The sequence below is a fragment of the Manacus vitellinus genome, unplaced genomic scaffold (genome assembly GCF_001715985.3).
Source record: "Manacus vitellinus isolate BGI_N305 unplaced genomic scaffold, ASM171598v3 scaffold_16_pilon, whole genome shotgun sequence".
Lineage (NCBI taxonomy): Eukaryota > Metazoa > Chordata > Aves > Passeriformes > Pipridae > Manacus > Manacus vitellinus.
Window position 1 is genome coordinate 16,776,680 of NW_021939189.1, and position 27,122 is coordinate 16,803,801.

At 48.6% G+C, this 27,122-nt stretch overlaps 1 protein-coding gene across 3 annotated transcripts; it reads right to left on the reverse strand.

The window, feature by feature from the left end:
- Positions 1–29: 29 nt before the first annotated feature.
- NPTN (neuroplastin) lies at positions 30–25,184 on the reverse strand. Of its 3 annotated transcripts, none has more exons than XM_018069869.3 (8): positions 24,796–25,184; positions 20,048–20,216; positions 17,361–17,455; positions 11,243–11,376; positions 10,131–10,404; positions 1,907–1,928; positions 1,484–1,557; positions 30–996 (listed from the first exon to the last, which is right to left on the reverse strand). In XM_018069869.3, the coding sequence occupies exons 1-7, from the start codon at positions 25,121–25,123 to the stop codon at positions 1,497–1,499; spliced, it is 1,083 nt and encodes a 360-aa protein (XP_017925358.1). In that variant the 5' UTR covers positions 25,124–25,184; the 3' UTR covers positions 30–996; positions 1,484–1,496. The 3 variants fall into 3 exon arrangements, with proteins under 3 accessions (XP_017925358.1, XP_017925357.1, XP_017925359.1); XM_018069868.3 differs by having other exon boundaries at positions 30–1,116; positions 24,796–25,182; XM_018069870.3 differs by having other exon boundaries at positions 1,907–1,916; positions 24,796–25,180.
- Positions 25,185–27,122: the final 1,938 nt, after the last annotated feature.

The window sequence follows — 27,122 nt, forward strand, 5'->3', positions numbered from 1 at the left end:
TTAAATTGTTGAAAAACAAGACCCCCGGGGTTTTTTGTCAGTGTTTTATTTTTAAAAACAGGTGAATCCACTTTTTATACATCATTGCACTTCAACAAATACACAGAACACGAGTTCATGCAGCTACAGTTACGCACATCATGAGAACCCTGGTAGGTCTATTTCTACAATCTTTAAATCATGAGAAATTACAGTGTCAAACTAAAGAGGAGGAATAACTAGTTGCATAGAATATCACCATGCTGTAACATTTCATCATTTAAACAAAAAAAAAAAAAAAAAGAAAATTATAAAAGTTTGCCTGAATTGAATGTACAAGAATATGTTGAACACATCAGTGCAAAAGGATTTGAGAATTTACATGAGTTAACAAAAAAAAAAAAAAAATCACTTAAAAAGCAATCATATATATATATTTATAAACTGAAGGTTTGTTTTTGTTTCCAACTGCATCCCACCACCACCACCCCCTGGAACCATCCCAGCTCTGCCGCCCAGGACACCCCGTGCTCCGCAGTTAAGCCCTTAAGGTAATTCCAACGTCTCCCTTGTCCCAGTGCCAGCCCGGCATCGCTCTCTCCTCCCAGCCATACAGTAAGGAATGAATATCAGCAGCTTCAAAATGAACCACAATGACTTCTGGTTTCCCCCTCCCTCCCCCCCACCCCCCAATATAAATATATACTGTATATATTTTTAAGTTCTGCTGTACTTTACAAAAGAAGTCTCACTAGATGGCAGCGGTGCGGTTTGAGCGGTGCCAAATTTAACAGCTACAGGAAGTAAAAAATGGCGCATGCGTGAACCCGCCTGGCTACTGCTCATGGTAAAGAGAGTAAAGGGAAAAAAAAAAAAAAAAAAGCAACATTCACAGCACATCAAGCCCAAAATAGTTTACACCTTCTACACGGAAGCATTATTAAAATTGATCTGGCTAGGTCATCCTTGCAGGAGAGGCTAAATAAGGCATGCGTTAGACAGTCATATCGTTGCTCACTTGGAAAGGAAAGAAAAAAAAAAAAAGAAATCAGACAGAACTGGAGTTCTAGAACCAAGAGTTCCAACCCTTAAATTTAGCAGGTCATATTGCCATCAGTCTCTCAGAAACTTAAAGCTCTAAAAAAGAAATGAGAAAGAGGTGCTAGTCAATGGTGGACCCCGCCAGCCGCCAGCCTGCAATCCACGCGCTCGCGGGAGGGGCACGGCCGCCCCCGGGCCGGCGCCACTCCTGACCCCCGGGACGAGGGGGCGGCTTTGCAATTGCAGTGTGTGTTTTTGGAGCAGGTGGGGCGTTCAACCACCCTCGTGCTTTGGGCAATCAATGGTTTGGTGCCCCCCAGAGCTCCCAGGAAGGCCAGCGCCATCCTCCGCGCAGCCGGGAGCGTTTGGATCCATGGAACGCGCTTTGCTTCCGCGCCCCAACCGCTACAGCCAGGGGAGGGCTGAGCCTGCCCTCTCCCAGCAGGGCTCGGGGAATACTTACATGATGAGCATTTTTAATTTGTGTTTCTCTGGCGTAAGTTTTTATCTTTGTGATTGTTTGTAGAATTGGTTTTCCTGGAGAGAGAGAAAAGTTATAAAGAAGTGCACCAAAATCAGTCACCAACACAGGAAAAATGTGCATTATTTGTACTTAACTGTACATAATTATATGCAATTATTTGTACATAATTATTTAAACAGCATTTCACTTTTCCTCTCTTTAAGTGGTTGAATACAATAAAGCTTTCAGACTTGGTATTGTACCACAATATTTGTTTTCTTTCCTCCAGCACTAACACACAACACACCAAAGTGTCCCTCACCGTCCGTAATGGCACACGTGACATCAATCATATGTTCTGTCACCTCCCACAACCCCCCAGATTAGCCCAAAGAGAACTTTTTTCCCTCAAAACACACTTACATTGGCCCAGCTGGTTCATCATCTGCAGCAAGAATCCCGACGCGATCCAGGAGAGACAAGGGAAGGAAAGAAAAAGAGAGTCAGTGTTTGCCCGGTGCCGCGGCCGCGCTGCGAGCAGCAAACCGATCTATCTACAGCATCAAAGGCCATTCCAGTCGGGAGTGCAAGGAGTCATGGAGTTACTGTTCTGGATTCGGGTTTAATGGCAGGTATGTTGCTTCAATGGGTTTAGTTAACACTTGGAATGCTGGTCATGAAGGACTGCAACTGTAGCGGACAGATTGGTGCAACATGGTCAAGACTCATCTTGTCCCCAAGTTCCAGTGGTTCAATCTCATAAAAAATAGATGAGGAGACAAACCAACGGTTCAGTTGTAAAATCCTGCTGGTTGTTTGCTTGCATTGACTTAATTTTTAATATGTATATTTCAATTTGTAAGCCATTTCTCCACTGCTCATGGGTAATTCCTGATATATACCTCAGAAGGGACATAACCCCCCTACTCATTTTCCCCCATAGATGAAACCACCTCTACACTCCCCATTTTTCTCAATGTTTAATTAGAAGGGACCAGGTTAGGAGGAGACTGAAGGGGAACACTCAATTCCAGCCCCAGCCGTGGTCCTTGGGCAGTGGCATCTGATCACCAGGAGGAGTCAGGAGCTGTGACACCTCCAGACACCTCCAGAACATCGTCCTGCCCGTGTCCCTTGGCAAAAGAATGCTCTTAATTGGGGGGGAAACATCTGCCAATGAGGAATGTTTGGCATTAACTCTTTCAGGAGCAATTGGACTATTTTTTGGGATTCTCAAACACTGTACTTTCTCCCAGGTTGCAGTACAGAAGACAGAAATGCATTTAAACAGCAGTACAAAAACCAATCCTGGAAGTTAACCTTCCCATAGGTGGATTTTGGGGGGACCAATTCAGGCCCTGCTGGTTTGGGCACTCAACAGTTGCTGTTCCCACCTTGTGCCGGAGGGATTTTTCACGGGAAGTCTTTGAGAAACTCTCAGCAGGATTCCACAAGGGTGCTTAGTGCACATGAAGCAGTTATGGAAATTACAGTCTTACAGTGTAGGCATCCGCATGAGCACACGCCAGGAGTAATGTCGGGAAAAGGGGACATTACTCCACCTGGACCTTCAAGGCAACGGAGAGGCAAAGCCACCGCTAGCACAGACAGTGACCGGAACAAAAAATACTCCAAAAATAAAGAACTAACCACAAACCAAGAGCTTTACAGCCAAAATAACAGACTAGCGACACACCGGTGTCCACAGAATTCCATTACCAGCAACAGTAACTATCGGACACGGTACAGAGAACTGGGACTAGGAAGGACAGCCAGACATCAATGTGCTGTTGTATATACAGTGAGATATACAGAGACACATCAGGTACTGAAACACAAAGCACAGCAGAGGAAATCTACAGCTTCCTTCCACAAACATCTGTTGGGAATCAAAGGGTCTGAAAGCAGGCCGAGCTCCGCGCTCCGGGCGGGACGAGCCCCGGGCCCCAAACCCAGCGCTGCCCCCGAGACTCCTCTCGGCTCTGACAAACACCATCGACAGCTTTGGGAGTTTGTTTGGCTGGACTTCAGCAATATCGAACTGCACCGTGGAGATCTCGCTAGAAAAATAACCGTTCTCCCTTCTCTGCTCAAATATTTAAATGCCCATTTCGGATCAGGAGGTTTGTGTTTGGGGGGGGGGGGGGAAATAAAAATAAATAAAAGAAGCTTCACATTTGTAAAGGCTGCCATCAGGTGTTTTCCTAACAGAGATCCAACAAAAAAGCCTACTGGAATGCTTAGAGATGGTGGGTCCCCACCACTCGTCCCTGTCCCATCTATACCCTAAACAGAGAGAAAAAGACCGAGGAAGATTCCTCGGTGCGTCGCTATCCTGGTGAGCCAGTAACTGCTGGAAAAGCATCCCCAGTACAGTACAGAGACCGAACCCTCAGCGAAACCAGGGGGCAACAGAACAACAGAAAAACCAGTACAAAATCAGACCAAAGAAAAGATTAAAAACAGCAAACTGAAATCCAAATTAGTTGTGAACGTGAATGAGGAAGTTTTAAGAGTGTTAACGGTCATGACTTGTGCGTTGTATAGACTGAAGCGGAGGTTAAACAAACTCCAAAGCATGCAGAGCTCTCACTTACCACCGTTTTTTAAGGGTATGATGCAATTGAAGGGGGGAAAAAAAAAAAAAAAAGAAGTCATAGTAACCGACAAGATCAATACAACCCAAAGCTTTATGCCAAAGCCCTGCGCTGGTGCAGTGACACCGACGGCCACGGAGAAGGTGTGCCCGGCCGAGCTGGGACCACCACTGAGCACACTACACCCCTCCTGCAGGGATTCCCTCTGCCAGCTGGGGGGGATCCACAGCCTCCAAAAAACCCCACTGTTTAGAGGAATACAGGAATCAAACCCCCCCACAGCCAGGCCTTTCCTGTGGGTACGGGATGACCGGCGCCCCCAAATCACACGTTTCTGAACCAAAAGAGTCGAACTGCTGCTTGTCTCGACACGTGACCAGCCCTTGTGGGCAAAAATATCTGGGCATTAAAATTGGAAGGTGATGACAAGCAGATCTCCCTTAGCTCCTCCACTTGCACTACAGGAATGTGCTTTGTGCCCCCCCCCCTCCCCATTTACTTCCAGCCTTAATTTATAAGGCATTTTAGATGCTGCTCAGTTTCTTCCACCGCCTTTGGGAAGCTACAGGGTTTACTTTTAATAGCAACTTAATCTTGGGTAGCATCTTGTGACTGGAGGAAGTTAAAAATGAAACACTAACGGGTTCTTCCAGCACTAAGATTCCAATTTTTGCATCTGAAGGGATTCTATGTCTCGGCTCGTGCTTTAACACTTGCTAAGAATCAATCACAGAGTAGTTCGGGTTGGAAAGACCTTAGAGGTCATCTCGTTTCACCCCCCTGCTAAGGGCAGGGACACCTTCGACTAGACCAGGGTGCTCCAAGCCCCCACCCTGGCCTTGGATACTTCCAGGGGTGGGGCAGCCACAGCTTCTCTGAGCCCTAAGAAACCTGCTCAGAGAGGAGTGGAGAGCCGCAGCTCCAGGGACAGTTCTTATCCCACCCTCAGCCTTCCTGCACAGACCACCACTGAGCTGGAGCCTTGTTAAACCCAGCTGCTGTTCAGTTTGAGCTCAAATGCTCAGAAGGAACAGACAGAGCCTGTGACAGAGTCTGTGTTACAACACAGCTCCTGTGCTGGTCGATTCCCACTGGGATCAGCTGATGGCTACAGTCTCACTGTGCACCTGCCTGACGACTTTCTCCCCCTGATGTATTTTAGGTGTGGGAGAGAAAGATGTGGATAACAGGGAAAAAAAAAACCCACAAAAATCAACTTGTTACAAGGTAAACCATTGCAGTGCAAACAGTTTGTTTCTTTTAATTACTTACAGTAATAGCAGGAACAGGGAAAGTCAAGAAAAAAACAAAAGAGGGTTAGAAAGAATGTGGGGATATGGATGGAGCTTCTGCAGAGCCAGGAAAAACGTTTATGGGAAGTCTTTGGATTAGGCTGAGAAATGAGAGGGGAAGAATGAAAAGGGACATGTTATAACCCAGTCACCTCATGGCTTTGGACTAAAGATCATGAATATGGCTTTTCAAGTAAAAACTGCTCCCATTCCTACAGGGAATGTAGCCAAGGAGTTTTTACTTTCTACTTACCCCAGAAAACACCCTTTAAACCAGCAGCTTTGCTAATTTTAGGCTATTCAATCCAACAACAGCAGGAAACCCCCCTTTCTTTAGAAACCTTGCTAGACCACGTTCAGGTCACGATGGCTGAGCTCCCTCTGCCTACTGACACCAAGCAGCTCAAGCGGGACCCCGAGGAATGAAGGCCCTCGCTTCCCTTCCTCGCCCCTGTGGGGAGCAGTGCCAGCAGCCCCTGCGGAACCGCTCCCGCCGTGCATCCAGCCACATGCCAGGCTCATGCAGCTCTGTCCCAAAAGCCACGGAAGCCGCATGTTCTCTGCCTGCTCCGGATTCTCCAGCCCCTGGCTGATCGCTGGGAACAGGATGTGAGCTGGATGTTGCTTTACCACACGTAAAGCAAGTCAAAACTCACATTTTGAAAGGATGCGGGATTCAAGCGCAGTCTGCCCTCCCTTCCTCCTTCCAGCTCGGGATTTGGATGTGAGGGGGTTCACAGGTTACCCACCCTGGGAGGTGAGAACCCCCTAATCCACGGGCACCACAGGAGACCCTGTGCCGGGCATCCCCTGATGCCATCTTTGCACTGTTTTGGTGGAAATAGGGATTTCACAGGTGCAAAGTTCCCTTGAGCAGCAGGAATAAGAATCAACTCACAAATCTGAGTTCTGAGAAGGAGGAAATATTAGCAAAGGAGCTCCTGAGCAGCCCTGGCCCCGAGGCACAAAAAGCAATTCACCGGAACACAGAAAGCAAGGTCCATGCAAAACCAACACCTGCAGTCAGGAAATGCCAAAGTTAAAGGACTGGCCCTGCTCTTCCAGGCAGAGGGAGCACATTTTCCATTGGGGAAGTGTCTTGTAACACCAGCCCTTGTTCCCCCAAACTCTGAAACCCTTAAAGCCTCGCTCCACAGTGAATGGAGAACTCCAGCTGTACCCAGGATATCTGTCACCCTCCCCAGCCCCCAGGGATGGGGCAGTTGGGACACTGAGCCAGGTCAGCTGGAGCCTTCAGAACATGGAGATGAGAGGGGTAAGGGAATTAATTCAACTGGTTGTTTGGGCTGGCCAGGCAGGGTCCCCAGGCACTTTTGGAAAGCATCCCAGATACCCGAGAAGTCTCTCCCCCAGAGAGAACATTTCTCTCCAGCCAGTCACATCCCCCAGGCTGGTCTCATCCCAGGGGCCCACAGCACACCCTGAGCACTGTCACTTGTGTAGGCTGAACTGAGCCAGCCCTAAAAACACTGGGACAAGGCATGAGGAGAGCTCAGCGTGGGCACCTGAAGCTCCCATCCGGATCCAAGACAACACAGTTCAGCTGCATCCATCCTGCACTGCCCCAGCCAGGAGCTGAGGGTGCTTCAGCTGTCCCTTGAACAGCTCCTCCAGCTCCAAAAGCCTCTGATTTTCCAGCATACAGGGGAAGTGACCACATTTAGCATTTGGTTTTCTCCCAAATGTTTAAAACAACCCTTTAAAGGTGGCCTGAACGAGCCATCTTTGCACTAATGTGTGCAGAAATTCCAGCTGAGATCTTCTCAGAGGATTCCTGAGTGGAGGTGGGAGGCACCCGGGGAGGGGGGGGAGACACCACAGGTACAACACCTGCACCCCAACACTCCAGTTCTTTACAGGGAGCAGCCACCTGATCTGCAGGAGTCATCCTGCAGCAGGAGGACGTGCCCAGCCCAGCAATAAGGATCCAGTGGGCAGGGCTCCCAAGTGGCCATCCATCCTCAAACCTGCCTGGGGGAGCTGGACTGCTGCTCCCTGCCCTGGCAGAGCTAAGGAAGGGACAGCAGAGACAGCTGGTGACTCAGGGAGGCCCAGAGTTATCCTGCCAATCGAAGATGGGGTGATGAGGGTGGAATATGAAGGAATCTCAGTGTCTAAATCTGGAGTGGACCAAGGAGAAAATTCACACCCCAGCAGAAAGGGCACGAACAGCTCAGTCATTGCTGCAGCAGCTTCACGTGAAGCTCTGCCGTGACCACAACCCTCAAAGCCGAGCACCTCACACCCAAAACTACAGAGCTTTGAACAGCCAGCTGAGAGGGATCCCGGCTGCTGCCCCACTGCTGGGAGGGGATGTGCTGTTGGGCCTCATCCCGTGCCCGAGCTGCTGCCTCAGCCACGGGCTCGCTGCCGATCCCGCTCGGGCTCACTGCGGCACGCAGAGGAGGAGGAGGTGTGACTTGGGAAGCAGGGAGTTGAAATTCCAAAGGCTAAAGCAGGCCACTGCATTCCAACATTAACTTTGGCATTTCGTAACCACGTCTCGAAAATAATGAAATCAAGGATAACCAATTCAAACGTCCCCGTGTGGAAATCAGCAGGCTCCCCACGATTTCCCACGCGTGCATTCGTGAGTGCCCCGCTCACGGGGCGTTTCCCACCACAGCACCATGGAAAGCTTCACTGCAAGAGTATCCAAGGAATGCAGGACTCAAGTCAGCGTTATGCCAATTGTGTCCCTTCATCCAAGCAAACCTAATGCACACAGGTACGGACTGTGACATCCAGCATGGATTTTGTCCTCCGGGAAGGTGGACAGGGAGAATGTCTGTCCCCCCCGGAGGTGTGTCACTCTCCAGGGCTCTGGCTTAGCTGCCCAAGAAAGCCATGTAGTAACCTCAGTTCCTGGGCTCATCATCATCATGGACAGCTCCATGGGAGATGATGGGCCTGGATCCCTTGGGCACCTGAGGAATGACCAGACCAGCCAGGAAAACTCAGCCTTGGCAACAAACAGGCAGTGAACTCTGCACCTCCAGCCTTACCACACCTCCACAGTGGCTGTGCTACGATTTGGTCAAGTCAAAGCCAATTCCTGTGGGATTCAGTTCATTTGGGGCTTCTTGCAGGGAATGCTGACATATCAAATTACTGATACCTTGTTTGGGTCCTTGCGAAACTTCACCAAATGAAATTCTGAACGCAGGGAGCTCTGAAGAGTCACCAACAGGGAGGGGAGGTGCAAGAGAACATGAAAATGGTCCTTTCCAAGTTTTCCGGGCTGGCTGGGGCCGCTCTGAGGCCAGGCTGTGGGCAGCACAGCCCCCTCAGTGCCTGGGAAGCTGTTAGTGATGCACAGGAACATGCACTGCCATGTAACTGGTTGGCTGCACACCCAGAGCAGTCCCCACACATGCTCTGTAAGCAGTTAGTAAGTGCTACTCAGTGGTGACAACCTGAAGCTGGTTTGCTCTAGGTAGGCACTACTTCAGCCAGTTTTGGTGTTCCCCAGGAGTGATCCAAGCCCCAGCTGTTCTCCCACTGTTACCATTTGTTATCTGTTTCACCAGCTTCTCTCCTCGTGCTCTGAGACACGTGAGGCCCTGTGAAGGTGGTTCTGCCCCCACTCCACACACAGATCCCTGTCTCACACCTCTATTCCCATCCTAAAGGCAAACACCCCGCTGTGCTGGGATCAGTCCCTCACGCAGCTCCACGACAGCGTGTCCTGGCTGTGCCATCCACACCCAGCTGCCTTGGGAATCATCTCCCACTCGGAGGGCAGGGCCAGCCCAGGAAGGTGCTGAGGGCTCAGTGCTGCCTGTACTGGTCCCTCCATGGGCTCTGAAGCACCTGCTCCATTGCTTGGACATCTCACGTTCCTACAGCACGATGATGTTCCAGCTGCTTCTCCCAAGGAGTCCTTGGGGAGGTTCTGGTTACACATTGTAGTAAGCAGCTAGTAGCACATTAAAGCCTGTTCTCAGCATGGTTCTTGCAAATACTCAGCCTCAAACTGCCCCTTCTCTGATCTCTGAAGAGGAAGGTGTGCAGAAGAAGCCCAAAGATGAAAGTTACTATTTTTATGTACCAAACACAGTTTAACTAATTATTGCTACCATTAAACCTGATAATAAAAGCCTGATCTTTATAAAATCTAACTCAGTGGCTATGACTACTAGATATGGTTTCCAGAGCATTCCTTAAATACAAATTCAGCTACACAGCAGAGTAAGAGCCCTCCCCCACCCCTCTGAACTCTGAGAACATTTCAGTTTTGAAGTATCTCTGCAGTCCCAATCCCTTGAAATGTAATGGTTCCTTAGTTTTAAGTGTAATGTTTCCTTACAGAACCTGCCCAGTGTCTGACCTGGACGCCACATGGAAGAGGGAGTCGCTACCCATCATGGAATAGTGGCTTCCAGCTCTCCCCCTGTGCTGCCCTACGCTCCTTAGGGCCGACAGGCAGGATTTCCCAGGGCTACCACAGCAGGAAAGCAACGGGAGCACCAGATCCCTTGTGCAAAAAAAGCTTCAGAGATATTAATAACCCCCCCCCTCCCACCCCATGGTCTGAGATCTCTGGAAAATCCACTGTTGTGACCCTCTGGGCTTTACGCCTGGAGAAGGAACAGATGAGAAAGCAAAGCGCTTGGAGCTGGGCAAACTGGGCTGCTGGTCCTTCCTGCCCCCAGGCCCCACTCCGTTGTGCTCCCACGGGTTCTCTTCCCTCGCTGCTCGTGCTCCGTGCTCAGTGGCGGCGCTGGGCAGACTTACCGTCCGGCACCTCGTCCGGCCGCTTCCTCTTCTCGTAGATGACGATGATGACCACGAGGATGACGATCTCTGCCAGGATGCCCAGGAAGGGCCACAGCGGGGCCAGGTGGCTGCGCACGCGCAGGATGGTCGTGACCGACACGGAGCCCACCTGGTTGGTGGCGTTGCACTGGTACTCGCCGGGGTCCTCGTTGATCTGCAGGTTTGTGATGCTGAGCTCGGTGTAGTTCTCCTTGTTGGAAATAAAGAACCTGCCGGAGGAGTTGTTGATGTCCTGGCGAGAGGAGAAGGGTGGAAAAGAGCAAGAGCCTTTGGTTTGTGTGTCATGGAACTGGAAGAGTTTTGAGGGAGAAGCCCACAGCTGGTGTTTATTCTCTCTCTAAAGGAAGCTGCGCTTCAGAACACCACCAAAAAATACCACGAAGGGAACCCTGCACGTCACCACCATCTCTGAGCACTCCCAGCACACGGGCACGTACAGCACCATCCCATAGGAATTTGAGCTCACACTTGGCAGTGAACAATCATCCCATCCTGTTACTTGCTTAACATTTTTTATTCAGCCCTCCCTCCAATTGCTGCCTCTCTGGCAGATCATGCAGCGACAGAAAAGTCAACGGGTTTAGCAACTTCCAGCTCCTCTGCTATTCCCATTGCTGGTCACATTTTCCTGCTCACTGCAGCAGTTGCTACATGGAAAAAATATGCTCACTTGAACACTAATAGAGATCACTGCCACCTCCTCATACTGAGTCTTGTGAGCTCAACCAGTTAAGCTGGAAAACTTGGAGGAATTTATAGCCAAATGCAGATTTAAATCATATTTCATAACTCAGATCTTGCAGTTTGCAGCAGATACCCTGAACACTACTGACCAGCAATGCCATGAGCAGCTCTGTTCACACCCCAATACCATAAATATGCATCTTTTATCCATCCATCCATCCATCCCCACTGCTGCCTTCACTCACTGACGGATCAGCCTTCTGAGGAGCTGCATTTTACAAAGTTATGAGGCTTCAGCAGCACATCCCTAAAGCCAGGGTGCTGGTTTCCCTCCTCCCAGGGATTTTGGCAGGTGGGTGGGTGCCTGGCCCCCCCACTCCTCTTACCTCAAACACTCCATTGACCTTCTTGCGCCAGACCCACTCGGGGTGGGGGAAGCCCACGGACTTGCAGTACATGAGGGCCTCCTGCCCCTCGTTCTTGTTCTCGCTTCGCTTGTGCCCGGTGATGTCGGGAGTGGCTACAAAACAAAGGAGCAGCTTGTAAATGCAAAGAGAGTCATTTCAGTCATACGGACAAAAACCCAAGTTTTCCAGCTCCCTGGAAGCTGTTCCTTTCCCACACCGAGCCTGTCTTTGCTAGGAAAAATTGTGATTTTACTTCTCTGTTTATCAGAGCAGCCCTAAAACCTCACGAGAGATTAGGCTGGATCAGTGCAGCGCCTGAGCTGAACCTTGGCCGGAGCAGATGGTTCTGGGGCCGCAGTGACCACCTTTAAAGCCCTCCAGCCCGCTAATTACGGCACACGTGGCCTGCTGTGTGATGGCAGGACATGATCTGATAATCCAGTCAAAGGCCAGGCTGGGTGCTCCAGGAAAAGACCCCCAGGCACCAGAATTTCTTCCAAGGAGAGTTCCTTTCCCCACTGGCAAGTCCCCCCTGCAGACAGGTACAGGGGGAGCACCTGCAGCTGAAATAATGGAGCAGATTTCACAGTTCTGATCAAAGTGAACAAACCACCTTGTGCAACCCGACATCAGCTGAACCTGCTCGTCCCAAAAATTACAGCTCTTTGGGAAATTGCCTGGCAAGCTGAAGTGCTTAATATTGTCATATTTCAAAGCCCAGGGGTTTGAAATGCAGGAAGCATCCCGTGCCTTGGAATCTTCTTAGCAGTAATGCAGCTGATTAACTGTGCCTCTCACAACATTATCAAAATAAACAAAAAAGGCTGTAAGAACACCTGAGCTACAGAGCTCCTGTGCGTGTGTGTTCACCTGCAAAGACACCATAGGAGACACCCATCGACCCAGGCTTTCTCCAAGTGCCTGTGGGAATTCCAACAGGATTCCCAATCTGCCCCTGAGCTCTGCAGGAGTTCTGACCAAAGACAGGTGCCAGAAAATTAATTACAGGTGATGCCAACCATAACTACGATAGGTAAGAACAAGGCCAAGGACAAAACCAAGGGGTTTTATTTATCCTTAAGAAAAGCGACACCTAAAATGTATCCACATCAAACATAAAAATACTTTGAGAGACATAAAACCTGAACTGAATGAAGACACCAGACCCAAACAATTCTCTGGTCTTGTGCAGAAAGCAGCTGCCAGGCACAGAAACTGAAGGAAGCAGGGAAGGCAAGGCCTTTCCACACCTCCAGATGATCACACACCAGCCGTGCCTGCAAGGGGCAGTGACACCCAGAGGAAATGAAAGGTTTGAGCTGGAGGTCTTCAAGCAGAAAATAAATGAGCTTTGGGGTTGTGTGTGCTGTGTGACTTCAGGACCCCAAGCACTGACGAGCACCTGCAGTGTCCTTTCCTGCCTGCAGCACCAGGGAGGAAAATAACACTTATTCCAAACAATGATGGTTCAGGAAGGGAATTTCATCTCATGGCCTGCTGAAAGGTGCCAAGGAAGTTCTCCTTCAGGCAGGAGCTGGGTGAGCCCAGTGACCTCCCTGTGGTTTTTGCTTCCCTGAGGATGACAAGCAGGGATCTCCTCCAGCCTCAGGAACACAAGAGGCCAGTGGGAGCACAAGAGACATGTGGTGACAAGGCAATGATCCCAGACCTGGGCTGCCAAAAGGGACTGGAAATGACCCCAAGGGGAGAAGCAGCAACAGGATTCCTCACCTTGGAGCTGCAGCCCCACACAGGCTCCATGTGCCAGCACTTGGGTTTCCAGGGCCATCCCTTGGCAGCAGATCCGTGCTGGGAAAAGGGGCCAGGGGAGGCAGCAGGCACAGCTGGCCCACTTTGTGTCAGATGTTGGTTGGGAAAGAGGGGGGGAGAGAAAGAGGGAAGGCTTTCTAGGGCACCTCAACTTGTACTGCAGGGTGACCTAGAGCTCTCCTACAGCCCACAGACAGCGACACTGTAAGGAGAGGCCATCTCCGAAGGGTTATCCCAGCGGAGCACAAGTGCCAAGAATACCTCCTGCTCCTCCCCGGCTCTGCTGGGACAGGCACTATTTCTGTAGGCAGTCAGAGGGGAGCCCCAGTGCAGTACTGATGATTCAGGGCATGGTGCTACCCAGAGAGACATTAATGCAGCATTTCCTCTCCCAAACTGTGTTCTGCTCTCCCACTGTCCCTGCAGCAAACCCCAGTCACAGCTTTAGCACAGAGTCGTGTTTTCCTGGGAAGCTTTTCAAGGCAGGATTATTCCTCAAACCATTCTACTCTGGTGCCAGATAAAGGCCAGAATGAGGCAGGTGTTGTTCAGGAAAGGTTTGGATTTCACTCCAGCTTTCAGGCAGCAGAATCCCCATCTCTGATCAGACGTGGACACAACCTGCTCTGTCAGCTCCTGCACCACTGAAACCCAGACACTGCCCCTGGTGAAACTCCTGCACTGTGACACTGGGAAGATACTGAAGGTTTCCTTGGAACAGCACATGGAAGAGCAAAAAGAGGCAGAGCTAATTTAAATTAACTGCTACCAAAAAGGAGGCAAAATAAACATGCATTCAGGGATTCTTGACACAAGAGGAACTTCTGATATGCAGCATTTTGATAGTTTTAAACCAAATCACAAGAGAAAGGAGGGTTTGTGCCAGAGTAAACACTGGGCTTCCATGCTCCAGGTCCCCAACAGGCACAAAACACACTGTGCAGCTGCTTTCTGAATGGTTTGCTTTCAATACAGCCCTGAAAAGAGGGGGGCTTGCCTTGTTAAAGGGTACTTGATATACAGGAGGCATTCAGCCCTTAATTTCCAGGTATTTTCAAGATATTGTACAGCACTGCCAAAAAGGAGAGTTGAACTAATATGTGTAACACCTCCAAACCATGTCCCAGTTAACAAAACCCCTTCAAGTTTCCCATTAACAGACAAAATTAAAGCAAGGGCAAAAGCACCTAAAAATATTCCTGCAATAAAAACCCTTATGTCTTATGGGTGACCTATAAAAGGGCTCTGGAAGATTTGTTTCCCTGCATTATGATCCTAATCCCTGTCTCCCTTTGTAGTCTGGGCACAGAGCGAAGACACCAAAGGTGCAGCGAGAAGGGAGAACCTGATGTGGATTTTCTTGGATCACTCCAAGGTCCAGCTCTGCCAAGAGTGTCCCATTTCTTGATTAATTTCTGGTACAGAGGTGAGGCTGCAGCAGAGGTTTCCTAAGACAGCCAGGAGTCCAGAGCCAAGATCTTCCCCAAGAGCAAGTGAGAGGAACAGAAAAGTGCAAAGTGAGCAAGGGGAGTCAAAGAGTCCCTTGATGAGAGAATGGCACAAAGGCCTCAGAGGAGGAGGAATGATACAGCTCTGGACATGGAGAAAAGGGAGCCTGGGATGGGAAGGCAGGGCAGAGAGAAGAGATGCCCTCTCAGTTATGGTACATAATCCAGGATCTTACTTGATGCTTGTGCTACCCCTGGGCAGCCTGAGGGAACTGCAGGGATGTCCTTCCCCAGGCTCTGTGACAGACAGACAGAAACTTGTTTGCTCTCACACCTTCTCCCAAGATCTCAGTAAGAGCAGGAACACTGCAGAGGCAGAATTCTTCAGGGTTGCATTTCATTCCTTTTCTTTCTTTTAATCTTCATTCTCCAGAGCTCCAACCTCCCAACAAAAAGCAAAAAAGCAAAACAGGGTCTTCTACAGTGTGGCAATGGAGCAACTACAGACATCCACTTCCAGGTGGGGAGGAGGTGGCAAAGTGCCCTTGGCCAGGGTCTGGCAGGGTCATCCCCACTGCTCCTGCCAGAATAACCTGCTTCCGTGCAGCACTCCCACAGAAAACGTGGGAGAAGATCCCTATTCCAAGGCAGAACTTTCCCAGTATCAGCATTTGCTCAGCCTGTTGTTTCAAGCTCAGAGCTGCACTCCCACAGTGCCCCCAAAGCTCTGAGGATCTGAGCAAGAACACTCAAAGTCTCCACCAGATGCTTCATCCAAAAGCTGGATGAGGGAAGCCAGACTTGGAATTCAAAGAACAGCATCAGAGAGTGCCATTAAACCCCAGTATTTCCAACTGCTGTTACACTCCTGCCCCAGTAATTTTTCTACCAAGAAAAATCACAGAATTCCAGAATGGGATGGAAAGGACCTGAAAGCTCATCCAAGTCCCACCCCCTGCCCATGGACACCTTCCACTAGACCAGGTTGCTCCAAGCCCCATCCAGCACTTCCAGGGACACGTGGAGGCAAACAGGCAGCATTACATGGAAGGCAAATGGCAGTGGATGCTCTGGGCTGCATCTGCCACGAGGCACTTGGTGAAGTTGTTCACAAGCTGTCACAAAGTCACTAATTTTGGCCCACGGGCATTTTCGTATTCAGAACCATCTTCTCCCTGTGCCTCAACAGATGAAACTGCACCACAATTACAATGAGCAATTAAATTTGTCTTCAGCTGCCTAACCACAAACACCACACCTGCAGGTAAGTACTAAACCACAGCATCTGCAGGGGCAAACAAGAGCCGTGTCTCACTGTCCATCACATCTGCCTCGTGCTTTAAATGCGTCCCAATTTGTCACTCCTCAAGTTTCCAAGGAACAGGAGTTAGAAGGAAAGCATCTTTCCAGTTGAAAAGTGTCCATGTGCTCCAGTTCCCAGTTTGCTTGGCATAAAGCTCGAGCAGGTACTTCCCACCCCAGACAAGCCCTGGTTCTTCTCCCTGCCAAGGAGGAATTCAAGGCACATCAGCCACTCTTGCTGTAAAGAAGAGCTGGAAAATAGGGTTACTGAGGCCTGGAATTGTGGCAGCTGAGGACTCTGGAGGGGTAAAACCTCCCAAAAGTGCTGCTGGAGTCACTGCCTTCTAACTGAGGGCCGCTCATGGTACTTTAGGTATGTGAAACGTTAGCAGGATTAGTTCTTGTTGCACTTCAATCACATGACTGGCTCTTCTTTCCACAGTGTTAAACCCCACATCCCTGCAACCCCTCCCCTGCCAAGTTCTGTTGGTGGCAGGCAGGGCCAAACCCTGAGGCAAATATTCCCAAAAGATCTTTGGAGACGTTCTAGAGAGCTGGAAAAGGTCTTACTCTGTTCCCAAAGTTACCTTTCCTGCCTCCAGAAGTGGTGTGTCACCTAAAGCAGCCTAGAGAAGGAAGTAAGAACTTAAGATTTTAATTAAGGTAATATTAGAAGATTTAGCAATTATAGTAGAAGAATAGAATGAGATTTAAAAAAAAAAAAAAGGAAAAGAGCCCCCCTACAACCTTGGGTGTACCTTGAACACCCAGATGAAGCTCACCAGAAGCACAATGTGCTGGAATTCAAACTGCTCTAAGCAAGGCAATAATTATTTTTAGAGATAAATACAGTTTTAATCACTAACAGCCCATTTCTGTGTGTTCACATCCCATACACTTCTTAGCTGGGCCAACAAGAACTTGTTGGGAAAGAACTTTTAAATCATCAAGACAGAAAACCAGTACAAGATCAGTCAGGATGTTTATTTATATGGCACTACTCCCCTTCCCCAGGGGACTGCATGGTCCCAGAGATGCTGCTCTCTGGAGAGAGAACAATGCTGTGAATTTGCTCTCAGATTCAGGACCATGCAGTGAGGAACCAGAAATTCCCAAACAGCTTTTGCTGAAATTATTGGCTATTTACCAATCGCCTCCATATTATGACCCAGACACTGCTCTTTTGTTCAACAACTACAGCAAAACTTGCTGCAAACCTTTCACATTTTGCCATTTCTGTCCTAAATTTTAGGGTCCTAAAGATGCCAGAGGATGCACAAGACAGAAAGGTGTTGCAGTATCCCCTGAGTACACCACAAATGCAATGGTCATATTCCCATCTCTGTGAGACGTTTCCCCATGAACGTGTGCAAGCCTTTCCTTTGGAATTCTAATTATTGTGTATCATAACAAATTATTATTTATAACAAACTGTATTGTGGATCCAGGTTTGACCACAGGCTCTGTGTCACGAGGAAAGGCCTCCTGAGTTCACTCTCTTGTACAGAGCCCAAGTGGCAGAGAAATGGCATTTTCAGGGAGAGGAGACAAACCAAAAGAGACAAAGCCAGGAGTACCTCTCACTTCTATAGTGGCGTTGGCTACAGGAGAGTTGGAAAACACAAACACACACAAGTATTCCCCCGACTCTTCCGCTCTGGCCTTCGCGATCCTGCAGACAGGAGAGAACACGTGTAAGAGCCAACAGAATTTATTGCCCCCACCCCAGACTTTGATCTTTTCACTGCATTTCACACTGTTCACTCAATTAACGCCTGTTAATTGTGCACTGCAGCTCGTTTGGAGCAAGCCTTCCTCCAGTCAGTGGCCTAGGTAGGCAGGCACGACCCCCTCTGGGCCCAGTCCCCATCCCTCCCTCCCTTTACCAAAAGGCTTCTTGGCTTTCTTTTATTTTTATTAATTTTTTAAACCCCTAAGCAAACAGCATGCAGCTGAACAGCAACCCTGCAGTAAAACCATTTAATTACACATGGAAACTGGTCAGACACATGGAAAAAGCTGCTCAGTTCAACACAATCCTCTGAGTGTTTACAGCACTTACTTTCCAGAGTTGCTGGCAAAGGTCTAAAGTCTCTTACAAAGTTAATGCCTCTTTCAGATAAGCAACTCCCCAAGTGCATTCAGGGCCTTAACAGTTAAATAATCACACTCTGACCACTGTTTTTTTTATCAGTCAATGCTTAAGAGTGGGGGGAAATAAGTAAGACACTGAATTCTTTCAGTTCCACACAGGCTGCTTTGCAAAGTGTGACGCTACAACAGTGGCAGTGGGGTATTATTACCATCAATCATTAAAGAAGGGTAAACTGATACAGCTGCAAAGTTTTCAAGACAGACAAGTTTGTTTAGCCAACAACTGCCTTCCAGCAGGAGCAGCAACATTGAGTCTGAATGAGCATCAGGAAAGATATATTCAATTTCCAACGTTGTGTGAAGCAGGGTTTTTAAGGGAAGTAGTTTCACCTCTAAGTTCTGAAGCTTCCTGGATGGTCAACACTGAACTTCCAAGTACCAACCACATCTCACAGCAAACCAACACACTAATGACTGAAAAATCAATAATCTGGAAGTTTGTAAGGGAAATAAATAGAAAGCAAAAGATTAACCAAGCACATAGATAGATGGTGGAGCTAAATATCCTCTTTTAACCACAGCCACGTTGACACTGCTGGCCTGGATCCTCACTGAGAGAATTTGGTACTTCTGATTTAAAAAGTAACCAAATCAAAGCAGAAGTTACTGACCAGATCAAGCTCAAGAACAGAACACCATGGAAAGCCTGAAACCCCAACGTGCAGCAAAGCAGCTTCAAAGTGATCAGGAAATCAAGATCTGTTTTGCAAATGTAAATCTACTGATTTCTCCAGCTGTCCCTGGGATTTCAGTGTGCTCCTACAACCCCTCCATTCCCTGGGAACACAGTGACTGTCTGTCTTTAGCCCACTTTACTACGTTCTTATCCAGGAAGTTAAAACTGAAGCCAAGCTTAATCCTCCCTCTGCAGAGGAATTTTGAAGGAAAAAATGTCTTGGAACATATTACAGGGAAGTCAGCCTCAATCCTTAAGTTTCCTGGATAACAAAGTGCACAAAGTGCCTTTTGCACCACTCAAACTGGTGCTTTTGGACCAAACTGCTCATCAAATTAATTGCCAGATAAGAAAGCAGAGCCTTTAAAACTGAAGGCCAGTGCTAAACACTGCATTGAGGAAGTAACAGGATGTAATTATGGAAGTAAGTGAGATGATTTTTTAAACTGCAAAATGAAACAGGTAATGCAAAGTGAGCTAAAGAGGAAAAGGGAAAATACACATTTGCCAGAATTAAACCCAACTTCCATAATCCCGGGGGTGAAAGGCTGCTTTGCTAAAGCAATGAAAATCTTGAACATTTCTTAATTCTGTGTCAGTGAACAACATCAGGGTGGGTAAAGAGCCACCCCAGAGACAGAAATCAGGCAGCTGAGTTATTTAGTTGAGGCCAAGTTCCCAGCAGTGGTTAAAAACATTCCTCAAGTGCTCTTCATCTTGGCCTAACACTGAACTGAGAGCTGTATTTGCTGTCCATGCTTGGCAGCAAGGGAAGAGAATGGGTGGAAAGAAGAAAATATGAAAGAAAATCACACACTCAGAACAGATCTCTGAGGGCATCACTGAGGGAGCTCCATGTGCTCTCAGCAACTCCACGGTAAGGAAGTCCCTTTCCAGGAATATGGAAACCCTCCACGGATTTGTGCTCTGTGAGAGCTCCAGTGAAACAAGGGAGGTGGCTGTGCAGGGTCTGTTCCCCTCAGCCTTGGATGGAAGGGACAGAGCCAGGGAACAGGTCAGTGCTGAGGGTGAGGATGCACCGACAGCCCAGAGGCACAAGTGAGGTAGTTCGGTCAAGATGTGGGACCATCTCCTCGCAGGGGTCTGACAACCTTCACTATCAGCTCTGAGATCACCCTCTCTCATCCCCCAAGGCCAGGAGATGACTAAACCAGCCCACCTCAGCAGTGATTTGTGTGCTGCACCTCCCTGCATGGCACAGACATGCACTGGATCCATCTTCCCGTAGGGAAGAAAACTCCCCTGTGTGTCTGTGCCCCAGAGAGGAGCTGAATGAGTTCAGATTGCAAGATCCAGAATAATCCAGGCTTTAGACACCCTGGAACCCAACCCCTCATCGCCTGCTCCAAAGCCACCGGTCTGCCAGCCTGGCGCTCTCCAGTGGAACAGGAAGGTTATTCCCAAGGGACTCACTTGTACTCTGTAGTGTTGGAGGTTCTCCTAGTGCCTGGGATCTCCTCCCCGTTCTTCACCCAGTAGCTGGCGGTGAGGGGGCTGGGGCTGGTGGTGAGGTTGCACTGCAACGTGACGGCCACCCCGGAGACGTGGAGCACCACATCCTCGCTGGCGTTGATCCGGGGCTCTGAAACGAGGGGACACCACACATAGCAACTCACCTCCCCCAGGCACTGCCACGCTAGTCTAAAATCCAGGGGGGAATCGGGAAGGGAAAGGGACTACACAGGGAATGTCACTGCACTAGTTGGGAGACAGCGAGAAAGCCACAATAAACAGCCGACCACTAGTGAAGGCAACACCTTAGGGATCAGCACTCCTGGATGGGAAGAAGAGAGTTATTTAGATGGTTTGTTCTAATATTCACATGGCTACAGGTTTCTAGGTGACACCATTAATGATTTTTTGCACATTACTGACCATAACACGGGAGAACACATGTCCTGTGAGTGTACATGAGACCAGCTTGTCCTCCAGAGGCTTCTTTCTGGCTGTTACTTTGATTCCTCTACTCTGAGGTTTAAACCAAACCCATTTTCTATACAGAACAGCCCTCAAACTTAAGACTTCTGAATAATATTTTTGGATTTCCCCCTGCAAACAGAGTAAAGTCTACCCATGGAAAATATGCTGCGCACACAAGAGATTTCAAAGAGCCCAACTTCCATGGTGTCTGAAACGGGGCCAACACCCAGCGTGGGTAAGGCAGAGCCTGGTGAGGAGTGGCTGAAAGCAGCCCTTACACAGCGTGTTAGAGTTGGACCTATTTTGTCTCTAAAGTAACCTTAAACATAAACATTAATGAAGGGGGGGGGGGAAAAGGAGCCTCAGTGCATAAACAGACCCCAGGAGTTACTCACTTTGCTGGGAACAGAACCCAGGCTGTTCCACTTCACAACCTTACCTGGTAACAGCAAATTCACTTTTTTTTTTTAAGGGGAAAGCCTTTCAGAAGTGTTCAAATTAGTAGGAGGGCACTGTCCTTACATTTGATGGCCACATGTGCTTAAAATCATGCAGATGGCTCTCACTCACTGACAAATACGGCTGGTGAACTTTTGGCACAGTCAGAGACAAGTTTCTTCCCAAACTTGGAAAAAAGACCTTTCTATGGAAGGTCTCAGGGCTCACATCTGGTTTCAAGCATTCTGTAAAAAAACCACCTAACACAGGATGACAGAGCTTAAAAGAAATTAAGAATTCTTGCTGTTAGTCTTCAAAAAGTACCTAATTTAACAGTGGCTCTGGTTTCAGCTTGGACTAGAGGCCAAGACTATGGGGTCTCTGCTGTTCAGGTGCTGCTGTGCCTTCAGCCTTGGATTTATTTCCTTACTTTAAAGGGTGAAATGGATTCCCAAGAGGTGGCTGCTGCCAGTTGCTCATTTCTCTGACCATGCCCATGGTTGGCAGCACCAGCCCCTCTGGATGCAGGAGCTGCCTCTCCCTGCTCCGGGTAGGAGGTGAGGCAGCAGGGCAGTAACCAACACCTTCATGATTTCTGCAAGCCAAAGGAGTTTGAATCCTGTAAACTCTGCTACACCTTGTGGTAACAATTTGGAGAGTAAGTTTAGTTGTATCCATGTAGTCTTTTGGCTGCTCATCTGCAAAGCACTTGGAATGCAAGTTATGAAACAGAACGAGGGGGATGGAAAATACTGGTTGTGTCAGAAACATCACAATTCCCAACACACACATTCCTCTGTCCTTAAATTACTGCCCAGAGAGGCAGGGAGAAAAAATATCCACCTGCCAATAACCTGATGGAGCATTCCAGTCCTGTGCATCCCTTCTCCAGCAGGCTGGCTTTTTTTGAGAAGTCCTCCTTTCCACAGCTATTTAAACCCAGGACTGGTATTTACCTGCAGAAACACTGGCAGGTACTGCAGGAACAGAGGGGGTTTGACTCTTCCCACAGACATTTTGCTCTTATCACACATTTTTAACTGTGTTTCTGCCTCCTTCCTCCCACCCAGGGGATTTCATCCTTGCAAGGATCTCTTTGGGTCCTCCAGTACAAAGCTGTTGTGTCACAGCCATATTACTGGACTGCCCTGAGTGCTTTTCCATCCCCAACAAAAAGCTCATTTGCATTCCCAGAAAAATACAGAGCTATGGAAATATTGTCAGCACTGTGTTTGAAACAGTAATTCGGTGTCTGACTTGCAACTTCTTTAGTTTTAGTTTAGGAAAATGAAAGGCAACTGCAGTCTCACATTCACCTTTACCTGCATTTATGGTATTTTGTTTATAAAAAAAAAGCTATCAGGCATTCCTAGCCTGATTTAATTCCAGGAGACAAACTGCAACTGGAATACTGCTGGGACAGTGACATCCAGAGGAAGGTGTTCACCTACAAGAGTCACTTTTTACACGACTTAAACTGCCCATTTTATGTAAGACCAGCTTTCAAAGTTAAAAACCAAGCAAACCAACTAAAGAAAGCCCAATAAGTGAAACTCATGTTGCAGTTTAGGAATGAGGCAGAAGGCAGACAGGAGTTCTTGGGTGCTAAATTTTAAAAATCAAGCTGCACTTGATCTCTTCCAAGGACAGGAGTGGAGGTTGCGCTCTTTGAGACACTGGGCCTTTCCTTTCAGCAATGCTGAGGTCAAATATTGGCAGCAGCAAAATGGCCACTATTAACTGGAAATTCCAACTGTTTAGTGAGACAAATCCCACTTCAAAGGCAAATTGTGTTCAGACACACAATAGAGCAGCTGAGACAATTTGGGCAGGCTCAGATTAGATGGTCTCCAGGTCTCCAACCTCCTTGGAAACTCTCTCCCACCTTATCTCTGTTTCCAGGCAGGAGCTGGATGTCCCCGGGGTCTTTCCCAAGCAGCAGCAGGTCAGATCTCTTATCATACACAACATTACAGAGCAAAGGCATTAAAGTATTTGATTCAACATTTGCCCCACCACGAAAGCAGAATTATCCTGGGCACAAGGCACTTGGCAAGGGAGTCACCACACACATTCCTGAATTAGTAACACCAGATGCAACAAGGAGTTAACTGGGGAGGAAGATGAAGGTTAAGCTCCAGTCCCTGGAGCAGGTTAGTACCAATGGCCTGAGAGAGGGAAAACCCACTTTGCATATGGAAAACTCACAGCAACTCATTCCCAAGGGTTGGCTTTGCATATGAAAAGGATTTTCTCCCTCAGCAGGTCACTCCAGCTGGCTGGACACAGCCAGAGGAGCTCAGGACCCACCACTCTCCAGAGACCCCACAGGTCTGGACAGGGCAGGGGGATTTCCAGGAGACATCACTTCTAGAAGACAAATTTCTGGGCTTTATCTCAAGGTAGTATCATTTCCTAAGATTACAGGCTCTTGCTGCTGTAGGTCATGCAAGCAATCCAAGTCCTTTGGGACCTCAAAGGACCAGGGAGGAATCAAGGATTCAGTAGGACTGAAAGCTGAGCAGGTTCGAGCTGAACCACCCAATGCCACTTAAATTTTTTAAGTCAATCCACATCATTGGGTTCACTGTCTGTTTTTCCACATGTATCAATGCTGTTTCCATTTTCCAGAGGGAAGGTCTCTGATCCAGCAGTGCTGACTGCAGCACTATAGTTTAGGGGGTTGGGGTTTTTTTAAGGTATTCAAATACATAACTGAGGCATAATTACAGATTTGACATTTTTGTACCCAGACAAAACTCCAGGTGGTGCATAAAAGGTTTATTTATGCACAAAGGACAAGAGCAAGACAACAGCTTTGCTCTGCTCTTTTGTCACCTTAGGACACTGGGTAATCATGCAAAAAGTGAGTTCTCCTGCACCTCTAACATGGCAGATTTAATTCCCTCTACCTACAACTCCTTAGACATTTGCTTCACTATCAGCAAAGGCAAGAATTTTACATCTTGCCCAAAAAAAACCCGGGTTCTTCACTACTGATTCTGACAGCATCAATTCCCAGACTCATCCAGGATGGCTTTAAGAGCAACCTGAAGGCAGGAAAAGCCTTGTAACAACAAAGAACAAAAAGCAATTCTGGGCCAACCACGGTCTCTGCTCCTGAGAGCTTTTCTGCTGCCAGAAGTTGCCTCCCTGGCTTAAAGTCATTTAGCTGGAGTTGTTAGTTCAGCTCCGGGGAGGGTGTTCCCCCCTCTCCTTTCACAGCCTGGATTAGGAATAGCTGCATCACTTCAGTGCTGCTGCATCAGAGAACTCATTAGGAACATGCTGCTGTTCAGGAAGGAAAAGAAACACCACGACTTCATGGAAAAATCTAAACATTAAAGGTGACAGGTAACTGGAAGGGAAGGATTTATACAGAAGCAGATATGCAACCAAAACAGGCGAGAAGGCATTCAGAGAAATTCCAAGAGAAGGGAAGAAATCAAAATAAAATGGTTAGACCTGGGAAGAACACGGAAATCAAATATAAAGGCACTCGTGGAGAAGCCGGGGAGGCTGGAAACCTTCTACAAAACTAAAAGGGGTAGGGAAGAAACACAAATCCAACACCGAGCTCGTGTTCACACAGAAGCTCTAAAACAGATCCACAGATTTTCCCAAGTGCTTTGATCCTAAGGAGAAGAGACATGGATGGCAGACAAGGTCAGCACTACGGGTGGAGGAGCGGTCTGGGGGGCAGCACAAGAGGGCAGGGAGGCAGAGGGGTGGGGATAACGGGATCGGGGTCACTAGACTGCCTCTAGGAACTACAGTGCCACTACGGTGGGTGCCGGACTCACTCTGCAGGACGCTTATAGTAGCCTGGGCTCGAATCCACGTTATGGAGGGATTTTGCCTCAAGTCATTCCTCCTGGGATCGTTGCTGGCCCTGCACTCGTAAGTCCCAGAGTCTTCCAAGGTAAGGCGGGTTATTCTCAGCACACTCACCCCATTGGCCCCGTAGGCAGTGTTAATGGTGACACGGCGCTTCCGAGCGCCATCCCACAGCTGTTTGAAAGACTCAGCCCGGTTGACTTCAGCATACCACCACTGGATCTCTGGAGTGGGGTTCCCAACCACATCACAGTACAGTTCAAAGGCGTCCCCCGTGAGCTTAGTTTCTGACATGGGCGACTTGACAAACCCAGCTAGAGGGAGGGGCAGCAGAAACGCAGTGACAGAGCGGCAGAAAACAAGAGATCTTATACACAACAAAGCAATGAGGTGCAGAAAACAGAGTTAGAGAAGACATCTACAGTAACACAACTTGCATAGAGAACCACACGTGGAGCACTCGTGGATGGAGGGCCACAGTCAGGGCAGGGCACTCCCACCCCGAGTGGCCATCCGTGCCAGCAGTACCTGCTCAGCAGCCAGGAGGGACCTCCAGGCAGACTGATGGAGATTCAGGCCCTTTTGAGTGGTGTGGACCTTGTCGTTGGCCAGGGTTAAGTGTTCAGGACCTCATGTCTGCTCTCTGAAGAGGTTTCTTTATCTGACCTATCTACAAGGGCAGAAGGGGTAAACCCCTAAACTGAGTTCTGCTCTGACCTCCTCTTCCATCTATTTAGGACTTCTGAGGCAGGGAATTCCCCAAGACACAAGTGACCTATTTTCCTGAAGTAGCTGGATCACCCCAGCTCCAGGAGAGTCACAACCTTCTCAGAGAAAGGGAGATTCGGTGGTATAAACACACAGAGGCCCAAAAATTGTTTTGTTAGAGAACAGACAGCACCAAAGGTACTTCAGCAGCCCACAGAACTCTGAGAAGAGATGCCGTGCTGACATTCGTGCTCAGGCCAAAATATCCTTATTATGGCATGAAATCCTTCAATACTTACCAGCTTCAGAGCCGTGTTAAGAGCACAGACATCCTAAATTGTCCTTCAATCCTATTTTCAAAGATATCTATGGAGAACAGTGTTGCCTTAAAGCCAGTCCCTTCCCCCGCCAGGCCCCTCCTTAAACTAAAAGATTAGAACACAGCTGGCCAGACACAGATTATGCAGCAAAACCTGTCATTGCTGTGCTCCTCTTCTCTACTTCCCATGGGTGAGTGGAGTTACAGGGCCACACAGCTGATAGAACTCACTGGTTCTTCCCTCTCCTCAAATTCATGGTTTGTTTTCAGGAAGGGGGCTGAGAGACAAGTCAATGGATTGTAGAAAATGGAAAGGTGGACTTAGAGCCTTAGAAAAATTCACGGTGTAAAAAAGAGCATCTCCCACCCCTCAGTCGTTTGACCCACTAATGAAACAGTGAAACAAAGAGCTGGGTGTGGACAGACAATCACACGGGAAGTTTGCACTACAGATGCATCTCTAAAGAACCATTTGGGCAAGAAAACAAGACCAAGAGTGTCTAGAGCACACAGAGAAATTGCTCCTTGCTGCCATAGTCCTGCTTGAAGAGCAACTGTGCTGCAGGTGCAAGTGACAGACACAAGAACACAGACAGAAAATACATGAACCTCAAAAACTGCTTCCATTACAAACTCATTTGCTCCAGGATTCTCCAGCCTTGCACTCCAGGACTAGAGGAGCTCAGAAAACCTCCAGCAAACAGTCCAGGAGGGAGGAAAGGCCAGTGCACTGCCCATGCCCTCCTTACCTGCCCTGGGCCAAGCTGCTGTCCCCAGGGGTGGACACAGATCCCACAGTTCTTCGCTCTCTGAGGTAACACAGGGCACCACATCAGGATCCTGCTCTGCTGGGCTGTCCCCATTCCAGGGGATGCTGAACCAGGATCCCTGTGTATTCCCACCGAGGTGTAAATCACAGCCAGGCTGGCTGCAGCTCCACATGGTTTGCACACCCCCCAGGCTGGAGCAGCAGCAGGAGGCACAGCCCGGCTCCTTCCCCCCTCCTCCTGGAGCTCTCTCACAGATCACAGCTTCTTCCCCTCCCTTCCACCCTGACACTGAACTGCCACTCTCACCCAGTAGCTCTGGGAAGCAAAGCCCCTTCTCCAGGTTCTCATTTCCATCCCTGCCCAAAGGGTAGGGATCTGCCCTGCCCAAGACATGCCTGAAGGCGAAGGCAGAGCGACCCCAAACCCCAACTCTGCAATTCAATCCTACTTTTCCAGCTGTCCTGGCTACTGAGGAACCATTCCTGGAGAAAGACTT

Coding starts and splice junctions, on each gene's coding strand:
- NPTN (XM_018069869.3), bottom strand. CDS start 25,123: ATGTCAGAAACTAAGCTCACGGGGGACGCCTTTGAACTGTACTGTGAT. Junction 20,217..24,795: donor TACTATAAGCGTCCTGCAGA/GTGAGTCCGGCA, acceptor CCCTCGTTTCAG/AGCCCCGGATCAACGCCAGC. Junction 11,377..17,360: donor CGCCACTATAGAAGTGAGAG/GTACTCCTGGCT, acceptor TTTGTTTTGTAG/CCACTCCCGACATCACCGGG.